The sequence below is a fragment of the Ipomoea nil genome, unplaced genomic scaffold (assembly GCF_001879475.1).
Source record: "Ipomoea nil cultivar Tokyo-kokei standard unplaced genomic scaffold, Asagao_1.1 scaffold1421, whole genome shotgun sequence".
In the NCBI taxonomy this organism is placed as follows: Eukaryota; Viridiplantae; Streptophyta; class Magnoliopsida; order Solanales; family Convolvulaceae; genus Ipomoea; species Ipomoea nil.
Genome location: NW_017617849.1, coordinates 3,683,952 through 3,707,523, shown reverse-complemented (window position 1 = coordinate 3,707,523; position 23,572 = coordinate 3,683,952). Strand labels below are relative to the sequence as shown.

General features: G+C 36.0%; 4 protein-coding genes across 4 annotated transcripts; all 4 read right to left on the bottom strand.

Moving 5' to 3' along the window:
* Positions 1-292: 292 nt before the first annotated feature.
* On the bottom strand, positions 293-2,812 carry LOC109187636 (cytochrome P450 CYP72A219-like). Its single transcript, XM_019337878.1, has 5 exons — positions 2,267-2,812; positions 1,928-2,145; positions 1,510-1,751; positions 1,037-1,424; positions 293-933 (listed from the first exon to the last, which is right to left on the bottom strand). Exons 1-5 carry the CDS (start codon positions 2,550-2,552, stop codon positions 499-501), a joined length of 1,569 nt encoding a protein of 522 aa, XP_019193423.1. The 5' UTR covers positions 2,553-2,812; the 3' UTR covers positions 293-498.
* Positions 2,813-8,149: 5,337 nt separating this feature from the next.
* LOC109187635 (cytochrome P450 CYP72A219-like) lies at positions 8,150-15,987 on the bottom strand. The gene is made up of 6 exons (XM_019337876.1): positions 15,916-15,987; positions 10,202-10,472; positions 9,878-10,095; positions 9,514-9,755; positions 8,842-9,229; positions 8,150-8,731 (listed from the first exon to the last, which is right to left on the bottom strand). Exons 1-6 carry the CDS (start codon positions 15,922-15,924, stop codon positions 8,297-8,299), a joined length of 1,563 nt encoding a protein of 520 aa, XP_019193421.1. The 5' UTR covers positions 15,925-15,987; the 3' UTR covers positions 8,150-8,296.
* On the bottom strand, positions 12,990-15,938 carry LOC109187634 (cytochrome P450 CYP72A219-like). Its single transcript, XM_019337875.1, has 5 exons — positions 15,639-15,938; positions 14,661-14,878; positions 14,201-14,442; positions 13,717-14,104; positions 12,990-13,618 (listed from the first exon to the last, which is right to left on the bottom strand). The coding sequence occupies exons 1-5, from the start codon at positions 15,922-15,924 to the stop codon at positions 13,184-13,186; spliced, it is 1,569 nt and encodes a 522-aa protein (XP_019193420.1). The 5' UTR covers positions 15,925-15,938; the 3' UTR covers positions 12,990-13,183.
* A 4,861-nt stretch (positions 15,988-20,848) lies between the features above and the next one.
* On the bottom strand, positions 20,849-23,162 carry LOC109187637 (cytochrome P450 CYP72A219-like). The gene is made up of 5 exons (XM_019337879.1): positions 22,825-23,162; positions 22,491-22,708; positions 22,116-22,357; positions 21,450-21,837; positions 20,849-21,339 (listed from the first exon to the last, which is right to left on the bottom strand). Exons 1-5 carry the CDS (start codon positions 23,102-23,104, stop codon positions 20,905-20,907), a joined length of 1,563 nt encoding a protein of 520 aa, XP_019193424.1. The 5' UTR covers positions 23,105-23,162; the 3' UTR covers positions 20,849-20,904.
* Between the last annotated feature and the right edge of the window lie 410 nt (positions 23,163-23,572).

The window sequence follows — 23,572 nt, the reverse complement described above, 5'->3', positions numbered from 1 at the left end:
CCAACACGACCCCAAAACGACGTCGTTTTGGGAGGCGCGCGGCGCACAGTGCTATGTGCGCCGTGGTGTAGGATATAACGATTGTGAAGGGATCTTGCAGTCGCTCCATCCTGGTCCGGTGAGCCTTCATTTAGGCTGAGAGGAAGAAGAAATCAATATAATGAAAAGACACATCTACGGTTTACCCCCTAAACTGGGCGGTCAAGAAACGGATTATTAACGGAAGGACCTTTGGTGGAACAAATTAGAAAATTAAGTGTCTTTTTCGTCCAAATTAAAAATCAATGACCAATTTTAAAAAATCGCAATAGTCAGAGGATCATTGCTGGAATTGACTCATATAATTAATACATATAAGCTGATAAGCATAGTAAAGCATAGTACAAGTACTCTGAGATAAAACACGCAGTACGTACTCGAGATTCAAGAAGCTAACCTAAGCTAAGCAAAGCAGTATTTTCAAAAGTAACTTCATTTAGTATTCATACAAACCTCAATCTAATTGTTCTCTAGCTTTCTCAGAATTAACTGAGCGCCATACTGAGGTACGAGAGCCATTCCAGCTTGAGGAGCATGCGCATAAGACGGGGACAACTTGAAAGCATAGCGGCGTAGGATCATAGCCAATGACATCTTGGCCTCTAACATGGCGAAGTTCTGTCCAATGCAAATCCGAGGCCCCCAGCCGAACGGAAAGAAGGAGAACTGCCCTTTGGTTGCTTTGCTGATCCCTTCGCTGAACCTCTCTGGGTTGAACTCCTTTGCATCTTCGCCCCACATTTCTTGGTCTTGTTGCAGCAGAATCAGTGGCATGAGGATCAGAATTCCGGCAGGTAAGGTTATGTTTCCTAGTTTTGTGTCTTGTTCAATCACTCGACCGAATAGAACCACCGGTGGATACAACCTCAAAACCTCGTTCAAGATCATAGTTACCTGCATGCATATATGTAGACAAATTAATAAAGTTATGGCTCTTATAGATGATGAAAGTTGAAATTTGCCAAACTTTAAGAAGATGAGATGAAAGAATACTAACAATTTTGAGTTGGTTTAGCTTGTCGGAATCTGGTTCCTCAGTTGTGCCAATGACTTGTAAAATCTCTTCTCTAGCTCGTTCTTGCCACTCCAAATGCTTACCTAGTAAGATCATTGTCCAGAGCAATAAAGTTGAGCTTGTCTCCTGCCCCACAAAGTAGAATAGCTTGCACTCGTCAATGATTTCGTCGCTACTCATTCCATAGCTCTTACTTCCATGCTGTTGGATTTCAGTGAGGTTTGATTCCAGCATTATGCCCAACAAGTCATCATTTCTTGATCCCCCTGCCTCAATTGCCCTCATTCTTTTTTCAATCATTCCTAGTATTGATGATCTCACTTCATTAAAGATTTGCTTCATTCTTCTGTTCCTTTTGGTTGGCAGAAACCTATGTATACAGAGAAAGAAATACAAAATCAAGATTCAAAAGTCCAAAAATCTATTGTTGGGATAGATGCATGGTGTGATTGTACCTCAAACCTGGAATGTACAAGGAGCGTGCTACTTGAACAGCAAGCTCAGCCTGTTCTTGTTGAAGTTCAAATATCTTTCTTCCTTCTTCATAGTTACTGCCAAAGGCTGTTCTTGAAATCCCATCAGCTGTTAGTGTTTTGAGAAAAGGCCAAACATCCAACTCTGATCCTTCTGCCGCAACGAGTTTTTCCCATTTGCTTAGCATCTCTGAACAGCTCAAATAGAATGCTGGTACCATATGCTATATATATATATATATATATATATATATATATGTGTGTGTGTGCAGCAAAAACATAATCTTTATTATCAATATGTACCAGAGCTACCAATTCAAGAACACAGTACAGCATTAGATATCTGTATAGCACATACAGTTAACCATGAGTACAGTTTGATAGAGTGTGTAATGAGTACCTTCAATTTTTCAGCGTGAAAAGCTGGATTAAGAAGTCTTCTGTGCTTAACCCATTTATCTTTCTCATAAGTTGCCAGTCCTTGGGCTAGCAGCTTAAAGAGTGGGTTATTTGGAGGCTTCTGAAACACAGTGTATTTGGAGAATATCTCCCTTATAAGTTCAGGGTCCTGGATGAGGACCTTTGGTTGGGGCCCCGTCCACATAAAAGCATTCTTGCCTGCCAATAGAACCACAATACATACCAACAAGAAACTAATCAAAATTCTCAAACTAACCCCATAAAAATTCTTGATAATTAGACATACATGATCGAGAGGGGAGGAAAACGTTGTTGTTACCATAATTCTTGATAGTTTTGTCAAGGAATGGCAAAAGTCTAGGTAAAATTTCGTTGGTGAAACTGATAGGCTTGGAACTGGCTTCTTCCATCAACTTGACAGTCTCTTTAAGGTCCCCGAACGGCGGGCGGTAAGAGTTTCCATTGAAACCCTGTTGTCTGAGTCTCTTCTCCAACTTCTTTGGCTCAAACCATAACCAGCTCAAGGTTTTCCAGGCCCAATAGGCCAAGAAAACTACTGAACAAAATATTGCAACGCTAATATATATGCTGCTCACCATATTCATTATTTCTACTAAAATTGCCCAAATCCAAACTATATATATAAGTGATGAATAGAAAAGAAGACAATAAAGCAGAGGTTTCTCTCTTGTTTCCCTTATCAGACTTTTCTTGTTTTGTGTGGGGAGAAAGTTATATTTGCCATAAAAGTTAAAGGATCTACAACACTCTCCATAGCCACACCAAGAACACAACACCAGCTGTCATACCAAACACCATCTCCATCTTTGTTCCACAAATGTTTCTAGCTAGTAATTCTCTTCTTACTTTCTGTATAATTGAGATTTGTTTATATAGGGGTGGATTCAATTTTTTTGGAAAATGCGGACAAAATAGCAATCATTATTGTATGGACCATGGTCCACATAAGTTGTGTGGACCATATTTTGTTTACTGTAAAATAATATACATTCAGTACAAAAATAGTGTACATTTAATACAAAAATAATGTACATTGTATTCAGGGGATGTACATTATTTTTGTTATGAGTGTACATTATATAGTAATATAGTATAATGTACATATTGTATAAAAATAATGTACATTTAGTATATTAACAATGTATTTTTTGTTATGGTCCACATAACATTGTGTGGACCAATAATTTGCCACAAAATAGGGAAAATTTTGGGGGATGAGACCAAAAAATAAAATAAAATTACAATGCACCTATCGTTTTTAATTAAAAATTAATTTTTTTCTCTTTTCAAATTACACAATTCTGGCCAAGACCTCATGGTCTAATGACACCAAGGTTGTACTCGAGCCTCAGTAAAGGTGGCATACATTTTACATTGTCACAGAGATAGTAGCACTCGAAAAAAAATTAAAAAAAATAACACAATTCTGTACACAAATGGTATATTATATATAATTGTTTTATTTTTTTGTAAATATATAATGTAAAGAAATCCTACGGACTCTTACAGCATGTTTGGTTCACGGAATGAATTTTGATATAATAGGAATGCTATTCCATAAGGAATGGAATATGCAAGGAATAGAATAGGAATTGTATTCTATTGTTTGGTTCGCGGAAGGAATAGACTTTAGGAATTATATTACAGTGTTTGGTTGATTTATGGAATAGAAATGAAATATGTTTTAAAAGACATAAATACTCTTATAAAAATATGTGATGGTGGCGATGGTAGTGGTGGTGGTGGCGGTGGTGGTGGTGGTGGCGATGTTGGTGGCGGTGGTGGTGATGGTGGTGGTGGTGCTGGGGTGGTAGTGGTGGTGGTGGCTGTGGCAGTGGTGGAGGCGACGGTGGTGGTGGTGACGGTTGCGGCAGTGGTGGTGGGGGTAGCGACGGTTGTGGCGGTGGTGCTGCTGGGTGGTGGTTCTGGCGGCGGTGGTGCTGCTGGGTGGTGGTTCTGGTGGCGATGGTGGTGGTGGCAGCGACGGCAATGGTGGTGGTGGTGGTGGTGATGGTAGTGGTGGCGGTGGTAGTGCTGGGGTGGTAGTGGTGGTGGTGGCGGTGGCAGTGGTGGGGACGGCGGTGGTGGTAGGGGTAGCGATGGTAGTGGCGGCGGCGACGGTGGTGAAATAGGATAAATTTATATATAGGATAAAAAAATTAGGTTAAAAAAATTAGGATAAAAAAATTAGGTTAAATTAGGTTGAGCATTCAGTAATAGGCTAATACCAGGGGCCCTAGTAATAGCTATTACCTTATTTGAGGTAATAGGCTATTACCAAGAATATTATTCCTGATAATAGAATGGTTACCAAACAAAGAAATATACCTATTACTGGGAATGCTATGTTATTCCTAACCTATTCCGTGAACCAAATGAGCCATTATTTGTACTCTTTTATTCTTTCTTGTTTGGTTGTTCCAGCGCTCCCCACGTCTCTTTTACTCATTTCCTCTTATTTTTTTTGTTTCTTTCTTTTTCTTATTTTTCCAACGGCGCCAATGGTAATTCCATTGCCGCTTCTGTCGGTCATCCAAAATCTCATATCATTCCAACCAGTAGAAGCGGGACCACATTTGTCAAAAAAGAAATTCAAAATTTAAGGGGCAAGCAGTAAATGCTAATATACTAAAAGTTGTGCTGTAAATGCTTAAATTTAATGTGATTTTTTTTTACCTTCATATATCAATTTTGATTCATTTGATCATTATTAGTTGTTTAATAAATTTTGCTAATGTGTAATAACCTACAAACTACACAAGAGATCGAGATTAATCACAGTAAAAAAAAAAAAAAAATCTTTTGGAGATGTGCTAGACAATATCTTTAATATCTTAAAATTATCACATTATAAGATATTGTAAAAATTGTAAAAACACAACAGATAAAATTAAGGGGTTCTGTTTAGGAGGTTTAATCAACAAAATGGTAATTTGATTAAGAAAGTGAGTGAATGGTCCACATGCATAATGGTAGAATTGCCGTCCCCACTTCTAAATGAGTTGTTAGAATCATTACCCTCTCATTGTAACAATTAATCACAAGTTTAGCACTGATTAGGGACAAGTTTTATCATTTGAACAACCAATTACATTAAAAAGGGAATGCTGTCACTAGAACGGACCACACAAATAGAGGTGATCTATCAATCATTATTGTATGGACCATGGTCTACACAAGTTGTGTGGACCATATTTTGTCTACTGTAAAATAATGTACATTTAGTACAAAAATAATGTACATTCAGTACAAAAATAATGTACATTATATTCAGGGGATGTACATTATTTTTGTTCTGAGTGTACATTATATTATATTGTATAATGTACATTCAGTACAAAAATAATGTACATTTAGTATATTAAAAATGTACATTTTATTATGGTCCACATTACATTATGTGAACCATGGTCCATGAAATAATTTGCCGTGATCTATGCATAGTCATACCAGGTCCACGCATTTCTATTACTACAACGAGGATGTTTGTTCACCAACTCCTACACTCCTTTTCATGGATTGTAAAATAAAATAGAACCCCATGTTTCTCTGAAAGGAATAGTCAAGTAGGACGAATATATAGAGAAAATTTCAATTTTGGTCTACTGACTATTGGAGTTGTGTTAATTGTAACACTTGACTTTCAAAAATGTTAATTTAGTACTTTGACTATGTAATTTTTATCAATTTTGGTCACTCCGGCCAAATTGCCAACCAAATTTCGCCGAAAATTTTTAATAGTTAAAATAATAGGGGTACTTTAGTCATTTTACTTGTTTATTCTTTCTTCTCCGACGGTCCATCTCTTATACCCAGCTTCCGGCGATCGTTTCTTCTCTGTTCTTGAAGCTGCTGCCGCCGTCTTTCATCTCCCCTATTTCGGATGAGTTGGTCCTCTCTTCTTTCCAAAGCCAATAACGACAGTGACAAAGTGGTGGTGGCATAAAATTCAAGAAACCAAACAACAAAAATAAACACAAACAAATTATGACCGACGACAACCTTGATTTGCTTCTCTGGCAAGCTTTTGCACCAGCCAAACACCCTTATTTGCATCACTCTGAAGAAGCTCATTTGGATGTCAACGACGGCTCACGCAACCTCCAAATCCGGAGGGTTTTCTCTACGAGCTCTGTAATTGAATAAAATGGCGAAAGTTTGGAGATGGGTTTGAAAAGCGTGAGCCGTGGAAGGATTAAGACTACATGTGAACGTGGGGAGGGAGTCAGAGAGGAATGGAAGGTGGATGTTAGTGTCGTTCAGGCATCTGACGTCGATTGGTACGATGGTGATGGATTCGGATCTGAAAAACAGGGTGAAGTCTAATTTTGAAGGGTTTCTCAAGTCGAAGCAGTATTATCACCGGCTATGATGACATTTTCGCCGCTATCAGAATTGTTGAATCAAATTTCCGGCGGCCTTCACCATTACCGGCGGCGAATTTGCACGGAGAAAAAAAAAAGATGCAAAAAGACTAAAATACCCTATTAAAAATTTTCGACAAAATTTGGTCAGCAATTTGGCCGGATTGACCAAAATTGATAAAAATTGCATAGTCAAAGTATTAAATTAACATTTTTGAAAGTCAAGTGTTGCAATTAACACAACTCTAATAGTCAGTGGACCAAAATTGAATTTTTCTCCGAATATATATGATTATTATAACTTAAAAAGTTTAATTGAGAATCGAAAGTGAAAGTATGATTACATAAATTATAAATTAAAAATGAAATTAATTAACTCGTATTTATTTGTTCAATTACTAATTTCTTGTTCTTCAATACTAATTAATTATATAGATCAGAGAGGTTACTTTTTTTTGAAAATTTTATGGTGCTTCATTAAAAATAGGCCGAAATAATGTCAGGTGGGAGAAAATCCCAATACATAGCAGCGGATTGCTGTTAAGCCGTAGTAGCTAAAGCATGAGCTAAATAATTGTCTAATCTAGGAATAAAGTGAAACGAACAAAACTGAATCAAAGATGCAATAAGTCTGCAGCTGTCAATGGCATAGCCTAGATACGTGCGCAACACAACGGTTGGTGTAGTAAGATAACGATGTAGTGTCAAACAATCTGTATATACCTCAACATTCTGTTCTCCCCGATCCTTTAACCATGATAGAGCAGAGAGGTTACTTTAATTACCTTTTGTTTAAGTTTTACCTTACTTGGTTTAAAAAAAAAAAAAAAAAAAGTTTGCCTTACTTCAAATGTGATTTTGTGCCGCCAGTGTTTCTGAATAGATGTATCACTATGTATGAGTTATGCATTTATCAGAAGAACAAAAAAAGAGGTACGCATTCAAACCAAAAATTCACCTAACTGACAAATTTCTCCAATTAATGTTTTCGTTCAATTCAACTTGAAGATTTTTAGTATTTCTAATTGAAATATTTTTGTTGTTGGACATTCACTTTATTTTAATATAATTTATACATGTTTGATTTAAAACTCAATCTGATATATTAAATTTATATATATATATATATATATATATATATATATATATATATATATATATATATTAAGGGTACAGATGATAATTTTTTTGTCAACGGCTTATAATGATGAATCACAAATGCAAAGTTGCTTCCCTCTTTTTATATTGTTGGTTAGAGATATTTCAATTCCAATTAAGGTGATTTTTCTTATTTCCCGTTTATATTTCTCCACTCTTAATTACCTTGTTACTCTTGTGCAATTTTGAAGAAGCCCGGACGCGCCTAGGCGGCCTAGTAATCCGAGTATATCAACTTTACTTTTCTCATTCAAGGCTAGGAGTTGTTGTTATAACCCAGTAAATTAGTCAAGTGCATATGTTAGATGGTTAGTTGAGTACATGACTGGAGAAATATAGAAAATGCGTATTCGAGTAAACAAAAAATAAACCACTAAGCCGAGTTGAGCACCAACTCGGTCGCGTTAGGCACTGACTCAGTCGAATTAGGTGCTCCACTTGACCAAATTAGGCGCTCAACTTGGCTAGGTCGACGCTTAAGGTGCCTAGTTGATCGGTTAGTCGATCAGCTGACTAAAAGCCACCTAAGGCGATCGCCTCGACTTAGGGGCACATAGCGCCTTAAAAAAAAGTGTTAAAAATGAAATTTATAAGGATTGAGAGTGATGTGATATTATATTGCATCATTTAAATTCTAATTGAATTGGATATATGTGTGAAATTAATACATAAGCTGATAAGCATAGTAAAGCATAGTACAAATACTCTTGAGATAAAACACGCAGTACTCAATATTCAAGAAGCTAAGCTAAGCTAAGCAGTATTTTCGAAAGTAACTTCATTTAGTATTCATACAAACCTCAAATCTAATTGTTGTCTAGTTTTCTCAGAATTAACTGAGCGCCATACTGAGGTACGAGAGCCATTCCAGCTTGAGGAGCATGCGCATAAGACGGGGACAACTTGAAAGCATAGCGGCGTAGGATCATAGCCAATGACATCTTGGCCTCTAACATGGCGAAGTTCTGTCCAATGCAAATCCGAGGCCCCCAGCCGAATGGGAAGAAGGAGAACTGCCCTTTGGTTGCTTTGCTAATCCCTTCTCTGAACCTCTCTGGGTTGAACTCCTTCGCATCTTCGCCCCACATTTCTTCGTCTTGATGCAGTAGAATGACTGGGATGAGGATCTGAATACCGGCTGGTAAGGTTATGTTTCCTAGTTTGGTGTCCTGCTCTATCGCTCGAGTTAATTGAACCCCCGGTGGATACAACCTCAAAACCTCGTTCAGGATCATAGTTACCTGCATCCATATATGTACACAGATTGACAAGTTTATGGCTCTGATCTGATAGATGCTGAAAGTTGAAAATTGATAAACTTTATGGAGATGAGAAAGATCAGAATACTAACAATTTTGAGTTGGTTTAACTTGTCGGATTCTGGTTCCTCAGTTGTGCCGATGACTTGTAAAACCTCTTCTCTTGCTCGTTCTTGCCAGTCCAAATGCTTACCTAGTAAGACCATTGTCCAGAGCAGTAAAGTTGAGGTTGTCTCAAGCCCGGCTAAGTAGAATAGCTTGCACTCTTCAGTTATTTCGTCGATACTCATTCCGTAGCTATTACTTCCATGGTGTTGGATTTCAGTGAGGTTTGATTCCAGCAAGATGCCCAACAAGTCATCATTTCTTGATCCCCCTGCCTCAATTCCCCTCATTCTTTTATCAATCATTCCTAGTACTAATGATCTCACTTCGTTAAAGATTTGCTTCATCCTCCTGTTCCTTTTGGTTGGTAGAAACCTATGTATACAGAGAAAGAAATACAAAATCAAGATTCAAGAATCCATGAGTCTGAAACAATCTCAACCAAGTTGATTAGATTGTTGATTTGGTAACCAGAATGTTACAAATATGTTCTACTCTCACTAAAAATGGCCTATTGGCCTTCTTTATGTGAGCCAGTTAGCTATATCTCCTCGTGATCCTTCGCTGACTAGGGTAAGCAGGTAAGGTTATTACTCAGAGAAAAAAAAAATCCAAGAATCTACTGTTGAAAATTGCAGGGATTGATGGTGTGATTATACCTTAAACCTGGAATGTTCAAGGAGCGTATTACTTGAATAGCAAGCACTCCTTGTTCTTGTTGAAGTTCAAATATCTTTTTTCCTTCTTCATAGTTACTGCCAAAGGCTGTTCTTGAAATCCCATCAGCTGTTAGTGTTCTGAGAAAAGGCCAAACATCCAACTCTGATCCTTCTGCGCCCACAAGTTTTTCCCATTTGCTTAGCATCTCCGAACAGCTCAAATAGAATGCTGGTACCATATTCTATATATGTGCAGCAAAAACATAATCTTGATTATCAGTACCAGAGCTCAAGAACACAGCATTAAATATCGATCTGTTTAGCACAGTTAACCATGAATTTGATAGAATAAGAAATCACGTACCTTCAGTTTTTCTGCGTGAAAAGCTGGATTAACAAGTCTTCTGTGCTTAGCCCATTTATCTTTCTCAAAAGATGCCAGTCCATAGGCTAGCAGTTTAGTGAGTGGGTTACTTGGAGGCCTCTGAAACACAGTGTATTTGGAGAATATCTCCCTTATAAGTTCAGGGTTCATGATGACGACCTCTGGTTGTGGCCCCTTCCACATAAAAGCATTCTTGCCTGCCAATAAAAACACAACACCAAGAATTAACAAACTACCTTAAATTAATCAAAATTCTCAAACTAACCCCATAAAAACTACATGAGGGGAGGAAAACGTTGTTACCATAATTCTTGATAGTTTTGTGAAGGGATGGCAAAACTCTAGGAAAAATTTCATTGGTGAAACTGATAGGCTTGGAATTGGCTTCTTCCATCAACTTGACAGTCTCTTTATGGTCCCCGAACGGCGGCCGGTACGAGTTTCCATTGAAACCCTGTTGTCTGAATCTCTTCTCCAACTTCTTTGGCTCAAACCATAACCAGCTCAAGGTTTTCCAGGCCAAATAAGCTAAGAACACTACTGAACAAAATATTGCAATGCTAAAGCTGCTCATCATATTCTTTATTATATTTCTACTTAAATTATTGCCCAAATCCCAACTCTATATATAGTAGAGTTGATGAATAAAAAGAAGACAATAAAGCAGAAGTGGCCCAACTCTATATATAGTAAAGTTGATGAAATAAAGTAGAAGTTTCTCTCTTGTTTCCCTTTTCTATCCGACTTTTCTTGCTTTGTGTGGGGAGAAAGTTAACTTTGGCAGTAAAGTCAAAGGATCTATAACGACTGCAGTAGATATCAGCCAATTATATTTTGACATGTCAGGTAGCTTGGATTTGACGGTCAATGAATGTAGTCAAATTTTGTTAAAATATTATTTCCTATGTCATACTTGTAAGTGTTGTGAATAATAATAATAATAATAATAATAATAATAATAATAATAATAATAATAATAATAATAATAATAATAATAATAGAATGGAGCTGAAGGAGGAAGAGATGAGTTTTGTATATATTCCTTATTTTACAAAGAGTGAGGATGGGTATTTATAAGGCTGAAATGAGATTAAATAAATAAAGATTTACAAGATAAGGATAACTATCTAAGTCAGGCAAATTGACTTGTCACTTACTCACGGCATTGCATTATTACAAGAGGTAACGTGCTCCATACCCTCCACCATGAGTTAGTCCTTCTTGGAACTTGGAAATTGATTGTGTTCCATACCCTCCATCATGAGTCACATGTGTCAATCCTTTTTGGAACTTGCATGGAAACCGATTGTGTTGAACATTTATGTTCAATATGAAATATTAACCCAAATGGGATTGTTTTCAAAAAAAAAAAAACTCAAATGAGACTATAGTAGGTGGATATTAGTGTGATTTTTGAGGTGTCAAATATGAGAGAAATGAAAGAAAGAAAAGAAGAAAAAAAGAAGAAAAAAAAAAAAAGGAAAAACATGCATCTCACACAAGGAAAATAAAGATGCAATGTTAATGACGCGCCTAGCTGGGCGGCATTTTGCATTTCCTTCTTTTGTCTCCGCGTGACCCACAAACACCCTTTCCTTGTAAGAAGACCTCATATTTTCTCTCTCCTCTCATTCTCTCATTCACATCACCAATGATACTCTCAAAAACTATGCAAAATGCACTAATGGGGATGACCTAAGGTTCTTGTTTTTTAAACTAGGTGATTATCTTATCATAGAATGTTCACTACTTTAATACGTGCGAGAAATAAGCAATTTCTTTTTAACATCAAAATGGTGTTGTTTTGGATCGTGGTCTATACAATAATGTGCCCTCAATCACACCCATCATGTTGTAAATATTACAATTTCAGTTATAAGGATTACTCACACTGTCCCATTTTATCTGTCCTACTATTCATGGGGTCAAAGTAACTCTTTCTTCTTTGTTTATTTTCTTCCGTATTTTTTTACTTATTTTTAAATTTGATTTTTTGTGTTTAATAGTATTTTTAGTGTATTTTTCAAATATATAAATTTTGTATACAAATACTAAACTTAATATTATGAAAAATTAGATTAAAAATAACTTCAGTCAAGCATCATTAACCGAACCAAGACACATAAAATGGGACAGATCTAGTATAATATTTATCATTAGTAACAATCAATTTTACCTTAAATATTATCACAATTTCACGTATATGTATTATAATATCTATCATAATTAGTAATATCTATCATAGATATGTATTATAATATCTATCATAATTAGTAAGGATTTATTTTTAATTTAAATTGGTATTAATTTTTTTACCATAAGTATTACAATTTCTTTCGAAAGTAAAACTTCATTCACATATAAATATTACTCCGTACAATATTTATATTAGAATTACAATTTTTATTACTCCGTACAATATTTATATTAGAATTACAATTTTTAAGTATCACAATTTGTTAAGAACTTTGTAGTCCAATGACATCATATTGCTCCCTCATAGCCATAGGGGAGGTTGTGGGTTTGAGTTTCAGTGAAATTGATATTGCAATAGAGTTAGTAGTTATCAATATTCTTATTTAACCCTAAATAGCTAGTATTATAATTTCACATATAAATATTACAATATATACCTATTATAAGTAACAATTTTATTTTCAAAAAAAAAAAAGTAACAATTTACACTACTGGAAATTATGGAATTTCCGACCACCTGAAAGTGATCTTAAATCAAGTCGAAAACCTTGTTCCGACCACTTTTGGTGTCCGAAAAAATCTTTATTGCTATTTCTAACCACTTTTTGCTTTCGACTTGATTTAAGATTACTTTGAGGTGGTTGGAAATTCAATAATTTACAGTAGTGTTATTTATTTCAAATCAGTATTAAATTTTCTGTAATAAATATTACAATTTCCTACATTCTACCCGTGTCATGAATTAAAATTTATGATATGATCGATTTTTAAGTGTTTAACCAGTCAAATATGGTAAAATTGGTCAAATAAACTACATTTGACTCATAAATCATTTTCCAAACACCTCATAACTGGATAAATAAGCAAAGTATCATATTAAAAAAAAAAAAAAAGATTGAAAGAGGGATGAGATTTATAATTGTGAAATAATTGAGAGACTATTATGAAAAGGCCTTCACACTACAAATTAAACCCTTTAGCGAAAATGATAGTACCTGATATATGATACAAAAGCTGATAAGCAGAGTAGTCTGAGCTAAAACACACACTCAAGATTCAAGAAGCTAAGCACTATTCATTTTTCTTCATCTAATTGATCTCTAATTTTCTAAGAATTAACTGAGCGCCATACTGAGGTATGAGAGCAGTTCCAGCTTGAGGAGCATGCGCATAAGACGGGGACAACTCGAAAGCATAGCGGCGTAGGATCATAGCTAATGCCATCTTGGCCTCTAACATGGCGAAGTTCTGTCCGATGCAAATCCGAGGTCCCCAGCCGAACGGAAAGAAGGAGAACTGCCCTTTGGTTGCTTTGCTGATCCCTTCGCTGAACCTCTCTGGGTTGAACTCCTTTGCATCTTCGCCCCACATTTCTTGGTCTTGTTGCAGCAGAATCAGTGGCATGAGGATCAGAATTCCGGCAGGTAAGGTTATGTTTCCTAGTTTTGTGTCTTGTTCAATCACTCGACCGAATAGAACCCCCGGTGGATACAACCTCAAAACCTCGTTCAAGATCATGGTTACCTGCATGCATGTAGACAAATTAATAAGGTTATATGGTTCTGATGGATGATGAAAGTTGAAATTTGACAAACTTTAAGAAGATGAGAAAGAATACTAACAGTTTTGAGTTGGTTTAGCTTGTCGGAATCTGGTTCCTCAGTTGTGCCAATGACTTGTAAAATCTCTTCTCTAGCTCGTTCTTGCCAGTCCAAATGTTTACCTAGTAAGATCATTGTCCAGAGCAATAAAGTTGAGGTTGTCTCCTGCCCGGCAAAGTAGAATAGCTTGCACTCGTCAATTATTTCGTCGATACTCATTCCGTAGCTCTTACTTCCATGCTGTTGGATTTCAGTGAGGTTTGATTCCAGCATTATGCCCAACAAGTCATCATTTCTTGATTCCCCTGCCTCAATTGCCCTCATTCTTTTATCAATCATTCCTAGTATTGATGATCTCACTTCGTTAAAGATTTGCTTCATCCTTCTGTTCCTTTTGGTTGGCAAAAACCTATGTATTCAGAGAAACAAATACAAAATCAAGATTCAAGAATTCAAGAATTGGATTGTTGGAAATTGTTGGGATAGATGCATGGTGTAATTGTACCTCAAACCTGGAATGTACAAGGAGCGTGCTACTTGAACAGCAAGCTCAGCCTGTTCTTGTTGAAGTTCAAATATCTTTCTTCCTTCTTCATAGTTACTGCCAAAGGCTGTTCTTGAAATCCCATCAGCTGTTAGTGTTCTGATATAAGGCCAAACATCCAACTCTGATCCTTCTGCCGCAACGAGTTTTTCCCATTTGCTTAGCATCTCAGAACAGCTCAAATAGAATGCTGGTACCATATGCTGTATATATATATATATATATATATATATATATATATATATATATATATATATATATATATATATATATATATATATATATATATATATATATATTTGTGCAGCAAAAACATAATCTTTATTTCAGTACCAAAGCTACCAATTCAAGAACACGTGCAGCACTAGATATCTGTTTAGCACATACAGTTAACCATGAGTTTGATAGAGTATATAATCACCTTCAATTTTTCTGCATGAAAAGCTGGATTAAGAAGTCTTCTGTGCTTAACCCATTTATCTTTCTCATAAGTTGCCAGTCCTTGGGCTAGCAGCTTAATCAGCGGGTTACTTGGAGGCTTCTGAAACACAGTGTATTTGGAGAATATCTCCCTTATAAGTTCAGGGTCCTGGATGAGGACCTCTGGTTGGGGCCCCGTCCACATAAAAGCATTCTTCCCTGCCAATAAAACCACAACACCGATAAGAAACCATGGTTGCAGTAGGCGCTAGGCGCTAGTCGGGCGCCCGGACAGCGCCTAGTGCCTAGGCGGTCTAGGGGCGCCTAGGCGGAATCTAGGCGGCGCTAGGCGGGCGCAAAAAAAACAGCTATAGACTTGCAATTTGACAATTTTATTGAGGTTGTTTTCAACTTTTAATCAAATAACACATCCAAATAAATGAATTAATGATAATTCATAAGTCATAACATCAAAACAATGATTTAAAAAAAAAACATTAAAACAATATTAAAAATTAAAAATACTCAAATATGAAATACTCAAATACTTCAATCATCCAAAGATTCAAAGTATCAAACTAGTCTACGAGTGTATATATGTCATATTATATATAAGTATGCACGCGCGCGCTCACACACACATATACATAATAAAAAAAATAGGCCGAGCCGATCAGGTTAACTCGACCGAAATGGACGAGTTAACTCGACTAACTTAGACGCTAGGCGGCCCAATCGGCCGAATTAGGCGCTAGGCGGATGCCTAGACGGCCGGTAACCTAGGCGGGCGCCTAGGAGGGAAATCGCCACAGTCTAGAGGGGCCTAGCGCCTAGGCGGGGCCTAAGCGGGCGCCTAGACCTATTTTTACAACCCTGTAAGAAACTACCTTAAATTAAATAAAATTTTCAAACTAACCCCATCAAAATTCTTGATAACTAGACATATATACATGAGAGGGGAGGAAAACGTTGTTGTTACCATAATTCTTGATAGTTTTGTCAAGGAATGGCAAAAGTCTAGGTAAAATTTCGTTGGTGAAACTGATAGGCTTGGAACTGGCTTCTTCCATCAACTTGACAGTCTCTTTAAGGTCCCCAAACGGCGGGCGGTATGAGTTTCCATTGAAACCCTGTTGTCTGAGTCTCTTCTCCAACTTCTTTGGCTCAAACCATAACCAGCTCAAGGTTTTCCAGGCCCAATAAGCCAACAAAACTACTGAACAAAATATTGCAACGCTAATATATATGCTGCTCACCATATTCATTATTTCTACTAAAATTGCCCAAATCCAAACTATATATATAAGTGATGAATAGAAAAGAAGACAATAAAGCAGAGGTTTCTCTCTTGTTTCCCTTATCAGACTTTTCTTGTTTTGTGTGGGGAGAAAGTTATATTTGCCATAAAAGTCAAAGGATCTACAACACACGTGTTTGTTAACGAGTGCAGTAGATATCAGCCAATTATATGATGACATGTCAATGATGTAATCAAATTTTTTTGAATATTCATATGTCATACTTGTCAACAAAGACAAAATTCTCAAAATCCCTGATATCTAAATTTGTGACTTATCATTACATTGAATGTGATTCTCACACTTGAACTATCAGATTTGATTCGACGTGCTTATCCACAATTTATCACCTAATAGCTAATTGAGATATCATTGCGGGATACTTGTAAGTACTAAGTAGTGTAAATTCATATAAACTACTAATTTATGTTTAAATTTTGTAAAATCTTAGGTAAAAATTTGTAAAAAACTCATAAACTAAGTGTCATGCGTTTGATGAGAAATAAAAAGGAATATCAAAAATTCGAGTGGCTGAAGTTGTGTGCTAATGGCCTTCTGGTTTAGTGGAATGAAGTTACTCTTTTAAAATTGACTCTTTATGTCTCGATAAGACAAAATACTTATGCATGTAAAGCAATGTTATAAATTTGCAACTTTAGATTCATTAATATAGTTAAACCTACTTTCAAAAAAAAAATATAGTTAAACCTATTATTGATTTTAGCTCTAGTTTCATGACAAATAATAGGCACAACTATACCAGAACATAATTATTAACTTTTTGAAACGTAAGGTATCATGTATAGTAGACTCGATTTGTTATTTATAAATATCACAAATGCTTGATTGTTTTATGATGCGAGCCAAACTGTGTATGTTTTAAGTGTTAGTTTGATTATGTTTGTTAGGTTCAAGTGCATGAAATTGATACTTTGATTGCATATTCTTTTGTTTTCTCATTAAGATATGGTTTTACACTTGATTTGAATGTTTTACGGTGTTTGAAACCATTGTAGATCAATTGCAAAAGCAAAGGAAGTTCTAGGACGAGTTTGGAGCCAAGACAAAGTCAAGGTGAAGCTAAGGAGGTGGCTAAAATGCTGCAAAGAGAGCCAAAGAGTGGTACTTTCAATGGATTTGATCACAAGAATCAAACAAGGGAAAAGTGGATCAAAAGACCGAAGAGTTGTAATTCCCGTTGAATTCGGCGACAACTTAGTATTTTGATCATATCTCATGCTAGGAATGTCCGATTCAGATGATTCTTGCGCCATTGGAAAGAAGACTCGAGGGGCTAGAACCTATAACTCATCAGAAAACTCGACGCGTCGAAAATTTTCAGTAACGTTTCATCTCGCACAGATTGGTGATAGTTTGGTTTTTGGACCATATCTCAGCATAGGAATGTCCAAATGAGGTGATTCTTGCGTCATTGGAAAGAAGACTCAAAGGGCTACAACTCTTATGAAGACATAAAAGTCTAAATAATAAGAGAAAATGGTCAAAATAAGCTTGCAAACCGTACCTATTGCACTGAGCGCGATTTTTGAAAACTTCCTAATTTCATCCCCTATTTGTTCCCACTATAAAAGGACCCTTTCCCTCAACCCTAGATGAATTAATTCAGACTTTGGAGACAAGAAAGAGGAGAATTGAGAGCTTCAAGTTGTCTTTGGAAGCAAGAAAGAAGCCAATGAGATTTTGGAGAATCGCTTGGTTAATTCTTGTACTCTTAGATTATCTTGTAACTCTTTATATTTGATATGTATTGCATATTAGCCATGTGTGGCTAAGTTTTATTTGAGATTCTTGGGTAAAAGTATTTATGAACCTATGTGCCTAGATCTTTAATTCTCGATATATTATTATTTGGGTTTTTATGCTTGTGTTGCAATTGCGATTTATGTTCTTGTTGCTAGTAGTTTAGGGCCCGAATTACTTGCTTCATAGCTTTGTTTGTGTCACAACGAGAGTTGAGCATAACTTAGGGCACACACAATTGTACCTTGAGAAAGATAACTTTGTTAAGGAGTTTAATTATTGATTATTGCACATCAAGAGATGAGTAGTAGTTAGGAATTTATTATGATGCTTGTTCTTGTTTTATTGGGTGTTTATACCACGAGAGTGGATATTCACTAGTGTTAGTGACTACGAGAGTAGCTCTATACCACTTTGCATTCTCACACATGTTTAAACCCATATTTAATATTACATTAGGTTAGGCACTAGGTGATTAAACACTTGAATCTCATGAATCTCATTCTCTTTCTTTCTATTGTTTTCAAAACCTGATTCATTGCTTTATTTTATGCAACCATCCAAATCAATCGTTAGGATTAGCTTCATAGAATAATTTAGTAGCTAGTGTTTAATACAACCACTTCCTTGATACTCCAGGCATTTATTTGGTTCGAAATATACTACAATCATTTTATTATATTATATACAAGTGAGTGAATATTTTGCTGCATGATTCTCAAAGGCAAGGGTGAAATAACTTTGTTCACCACTAATTTAAGGGTGAAATAGCTCTATGTACTATAAACAATTACATGATTGACACTTTGAACCCAAAATAAAAAAAAAATAAAAAAAAATCGACACATTCCTTTTTTTGAAGGAAAGACACAAATGCATTAATAATCAACCAAGTGGGAAATGCAATGGCTGTATTGTATAATGACTACGCAGCTACATACTCTGACAGTTTATCCTCTAATCAACCTGTCCTGTCTCAGGCTACTAATTGTACAGTTGGTAGGCATGTGTCAAGGATGAAGAGTGAACTTAAAAAATAAAAAAAAAAAATAAAAAAAGATTGGAGAGTGGTGGTGGAAGTAGTAAGCAGACAGAGCTACAAATTTACTTGAGTGAAAATCTGGTGGAGGATGATGAATCTGTGAGTTTTGATGTTTTAAAGTGGTGGAAGAGTCATAGTGAGATTCCATATTCTCTTCAAAATGGCTAGAGATGTGCTTGGAGTTCCTATTTCCACAGTTGCATCTGAGAGCGCATTTAGTACACGTGGAAGGGTGCTTGATGCATTTAGGAGTTCCTTGACTCCTAAAATAGTGGATGCCCTACTTTGTACACAAGATTGGTTGAGGTTACATAATCAGCCAATCACACTTGAGGAGAATTTAGATGAGGTTGAAAGATTGGAGAAAGGTAAGAATATTTGTATGCATTTATCATTCCCATTTGTTTTTTACTTTAGTAACTTGTAACTAATTACTTATCCTTATCTGTTTTGCAGAGTTGTCCACTGGAGCTGCATCTACTCTACCATCAATGTTGCCATCCATTCCTGTAATGTATTTAATATTTATTATTTGTTTAACTAATTACTTATTTTTATCTGTTATGGTGTTGTACTGTTGTTTGTTGTTGGCCTTCATAAGATGAAACTCTAAGAGTCTAACTGTCTAAGAGGTTTGACAACTTTCTATAATTCTATTATGGAAATGTTGCTGCACTTAGATGAGTTGAGTACTTGAGTTAAGCACTACTAAGTACTGATGTCTCATTTCTTCGATTCTGGATTTATGGTATTCCTCTGAATTGATCTCTATTCAGTTTTAATGCATTATTATTTATTTGGCTGGCTATGATGATGCTTCCACCTTTGTATGAACAAATGGCATGGTGTTGCTATGTTGCTCATGTGCTATTATAACACATTTGAGCAATTTGCCCCTATCCTTACTTGAAATGGAAAATTGTCATATGAGCTTATAAGGCTACTAGCCTAATGCCATAATATTGTTACTTAGCTGTTTACTTAATATGTTTCCTAATATTGTTTTAAGTTTTGATATTAACAGAAAGAAGTGTAAAAATGCTGATTGTTGATTTGCTGTAAAGATGTTGATTGCTGAAGTTTAAGTGATTAACTTCGAATTTTGCAATGTTTTTTATTTTTTTGAAGTTAAACACTTAAACTTAGATTAATTTTGTTTAATTTTACAATTTTTTGTTGTAAAATTAAGTAAAATTAAATTATTATATATTTGATATATGATTCTGTTTTTTTTTTTTTTTTTTCAAACAAAAAACTTTATTAATCAAAGGAATTAAAAGGTCTTACAAATGATGACCCAAAAGTGACCGTAAAACAAAGAATTTAAACAAAGAATTGACCCAAGCCCAAGTTACAGAGTCGTTATGCTGTGCATCCGTGTGCATCATGCATGGTGCACACGGATGCACGGCATAATTTGCCCAAGTAACAGGTCATGTCAAAAGAATGAAAGAAATAAAAGAATGGAAGCCCGCAAGCCTAAATAATAAGCTAGGTCTAAACATAAATAAATAAATAAATAATAATAATAATAATAATAATAATAATAATAATAAAAGAGTTGCTGAAATTGAGATGCAGAATCCTCCTATGTTATTTAGCTCTAAAAATTATTAAGTTGTTGCATGTTTTATTTTGTTTACTTATTAGTTATTACTTATTTTCTTAATAGAGACTTAGAGTATAATCGTATTTTAAACTAAAGTAATATTTTGTTTCAGTTATTTAATTCTTATTGAGTTTTTGAAATTCAATCCATATAATCCGACATCCGATTTAGCATATCCGAAAGGTTTTTGAGCACAAAAAAAATTGATTGGATAAGTAAAATGAAATCCGAAATCCGTTCGAATGGACGAATTATATATCCGATCCGTCCGTATCCATCCGATGCACAAGGCTACAGGGAAGGACTAGATTTATAATTGTGAAATAATTGAGAGACAATTATGAAAAGGTCACACCACAATCCCTTTGCAAATGATGATAAGTCCCAGATGCATAATAATTAATACATAAGCTGATAAGCATAATAAAGCATAGTACAAGTACTCTGAGATAAAACACTGCACGCAGTACTCGAGATTTAAGCTAAGCAGTATTTTCGAAAGTAACTTCATTTAGTATTCATACAAACCTCAAATCTAATTGTTGTCTAGTTTTCTCAGAATTAACTGAGCGCCATACTGAGGTACGAGAGCCATTCCAGCTTGAGGAGCATGCGCATAAGACGGGGACAACTCGAAAGCATAGCGGCGTAGGATCATAGCCAATGACATCTTGGCCTCTAACATGGCGAAGTTCTGTCCAATGCAAATCCGAGGCCCCCAGCCGAATGGGAAGAAGGAGAACTGCCCTTTGGTTGCTTTGCTAATCCCTTCTCTGAACCTCTCTGGGTTGAACTCCTTCGCATCTTCGCCCCACATTTCTTCGTCTTGATGTAGTAGAATGACTGGGATGTGGATCTGAATTCCGGCAGGTAAGGTTATGTTTCCTAGTTTGGTGTCTTGTTCGATCGCTCGAGTTAATTGAACCGCCGGTGGATACAACCTCAAAACCTCGTTCAAGATCATAGTTACCTGCATCCATATATGTACACAGATTGACAAGTTTATGGCTCTGATCTGATAGATGCTGAAAGTTGAAAACTGATAAACGTTATGGAGATGAGAAAGATCAGAATACTGACAATTTTGAGTTGGTTTAACTTGTCGGATTCTGGTTCCTCAGTTGTGCCAATGACTTGTAAAACCTCTTCTCTAGCTCGTTCTTGCCAGTCCAAATGCTTACCTAGTAAGATCATTGTCCAGAGCATTAAAGTTGAGGTTGTCTCAATCCCGGCTAAGTAGAATAGCTTGCACTCCTCAATTATTTCGTCGATACTCATTCCGTTGCTATTACTTCCATGCTGTTGGATTTCAGTGAGGTTTGATTCCAGCATGATGCCCAACAAGTCATCATTTCTTGACCCCCCTGCCTCAATTGCCCTCATTCTTTTATCAATCATTCCTAGTACTAATGATCTCACTTCGTTAAAGATTTGCTTCATCCTCCTGTTCCTTTTGGTTGGTAGAAACCTATGTATACAAAGAAAGAAATACAAAATCAAGATTCAAGAATCCATGAGTCTATTGGGACAACCTCAGCCAAGTTGATTAGATTGTTGACTTAGTAACCAAAATGTTACAAGTACGTTGGACTCTCACTAAGAGCGGACTATTGGTCTTCTTTATTTGAGCCAGTTAACTATAACTCCTTGTGACTAGGGTAAGCAGTTAAGGTTATTACTCAGAGGGAAAAAAAAAATCCAAGAATCTAGTGTTGAAAATTGCAGGGATTGATGGTGTGATTATACCTTAAACCTGGAATGAACAAGGAGCGTATTACTTGAATCACAAGCACTCCTTGTTCTTGTTGAAGTTCAAATATCTTTTTTCCATCTTCATAGTTACTGCCAAAGGCTGTTCTTGAAATCCCATCAGCTGTTAGTGTTGTGAGATAAGGCCAAACATCCAACTCTGATCCTTCTGCGCCCACAAGTTTTTCCCATTTGCTTAGCATCTCCGAACAGCTCAAATAGAATGCTGGTACCATATTCTATATATGTGCAGCAAAAACATAATCTTGATTATCAGTACCAGAGCTACCAATTAAAGAACACAGCATTACATATCGATCTGTTTAGCACATACAGTTAACCATGAATTTGATAGAATAAGAAATCACGTACCTTCAGTTTTTCTGCGTGAAAAGCTGGATTAAGAAGTCTTCTGTGCTTAGCCCATTTATCTTTCTCAAAAGATGCCAGTCCATAGGCTAGCAGTTTAGTGAGTGGGTTACTTGGAGGCCTCTGAAACACAGTGTATTTGGAGAATATCTCCCTTATAAGTTCAGGGTTCATGATGACGACCTCTGGTTGTGGCCCCTTCCACATAAAAGCATTCTTGCCTGCCAATATATAAAAACACAACACCAAGAACTAAGAAACTACCTTAAATTAATCAAAGTTCTCAAACTAACCCCATAAAAACTACATGAGAGGGGAGGAAAACGTTAGTTCTTACCATGATTCTTGATAGTTTTGTCAAGGGATGGCAAAACTCTAGGAAAAATTTCATTGGTGAAACTGATAGGCTTGGAAATGGCTTCTTCCATCAACTTAACAGTCTCTTTATGGTCCCCGAACGGCGGGCGGTAAGAGTTTCCATTGAAACCCTGTTGTCTGAGTCTCTTCTCCAACTTCTTTGGCTCAAACCATAACCAGCTCAAGGTTTTCCAGGCCCAATAAGCTAAGAAAACTACTGAACAAAATATTGCGATGCTAAAGCTGCTCATCATAATCATTACTCCGTATTATATTTCTACTAAAATTGCCCAAATCCCAACTCTATATATACTATATAGTACAGTTGATGAAATAAAGTAGAAGTTTCTCTCTTGTTTCCCTTATCCGACTTTTCTTGCTTTGTGTGGGGAGAAAGTAAACTTTGGCAGTAAAGTCAAAAGGATCTATAACGACTGCAGTAGATATCAGCCAATTATATTTTGACATGTCAGGTAGCTTGGATTTGACGGTCAATGAATGTAGTCAAATTTATTTCGTATGTCATACTTGTAAGTGCATGTTGTGATTAATAATAATAATTGTTAAAACATAATGGATGTAGTGGCTCAAATCTGTGGAGACCATTTCATCAATCGTCCGCATCATCCCATGTCCACTTCTTGCACGTTCTCCTCTTTGTGTTTATCATATTTCTCTCTAAATTAGAGTGTATAAATAGGATGTATAATTTAGCTTTTATTTTTTGC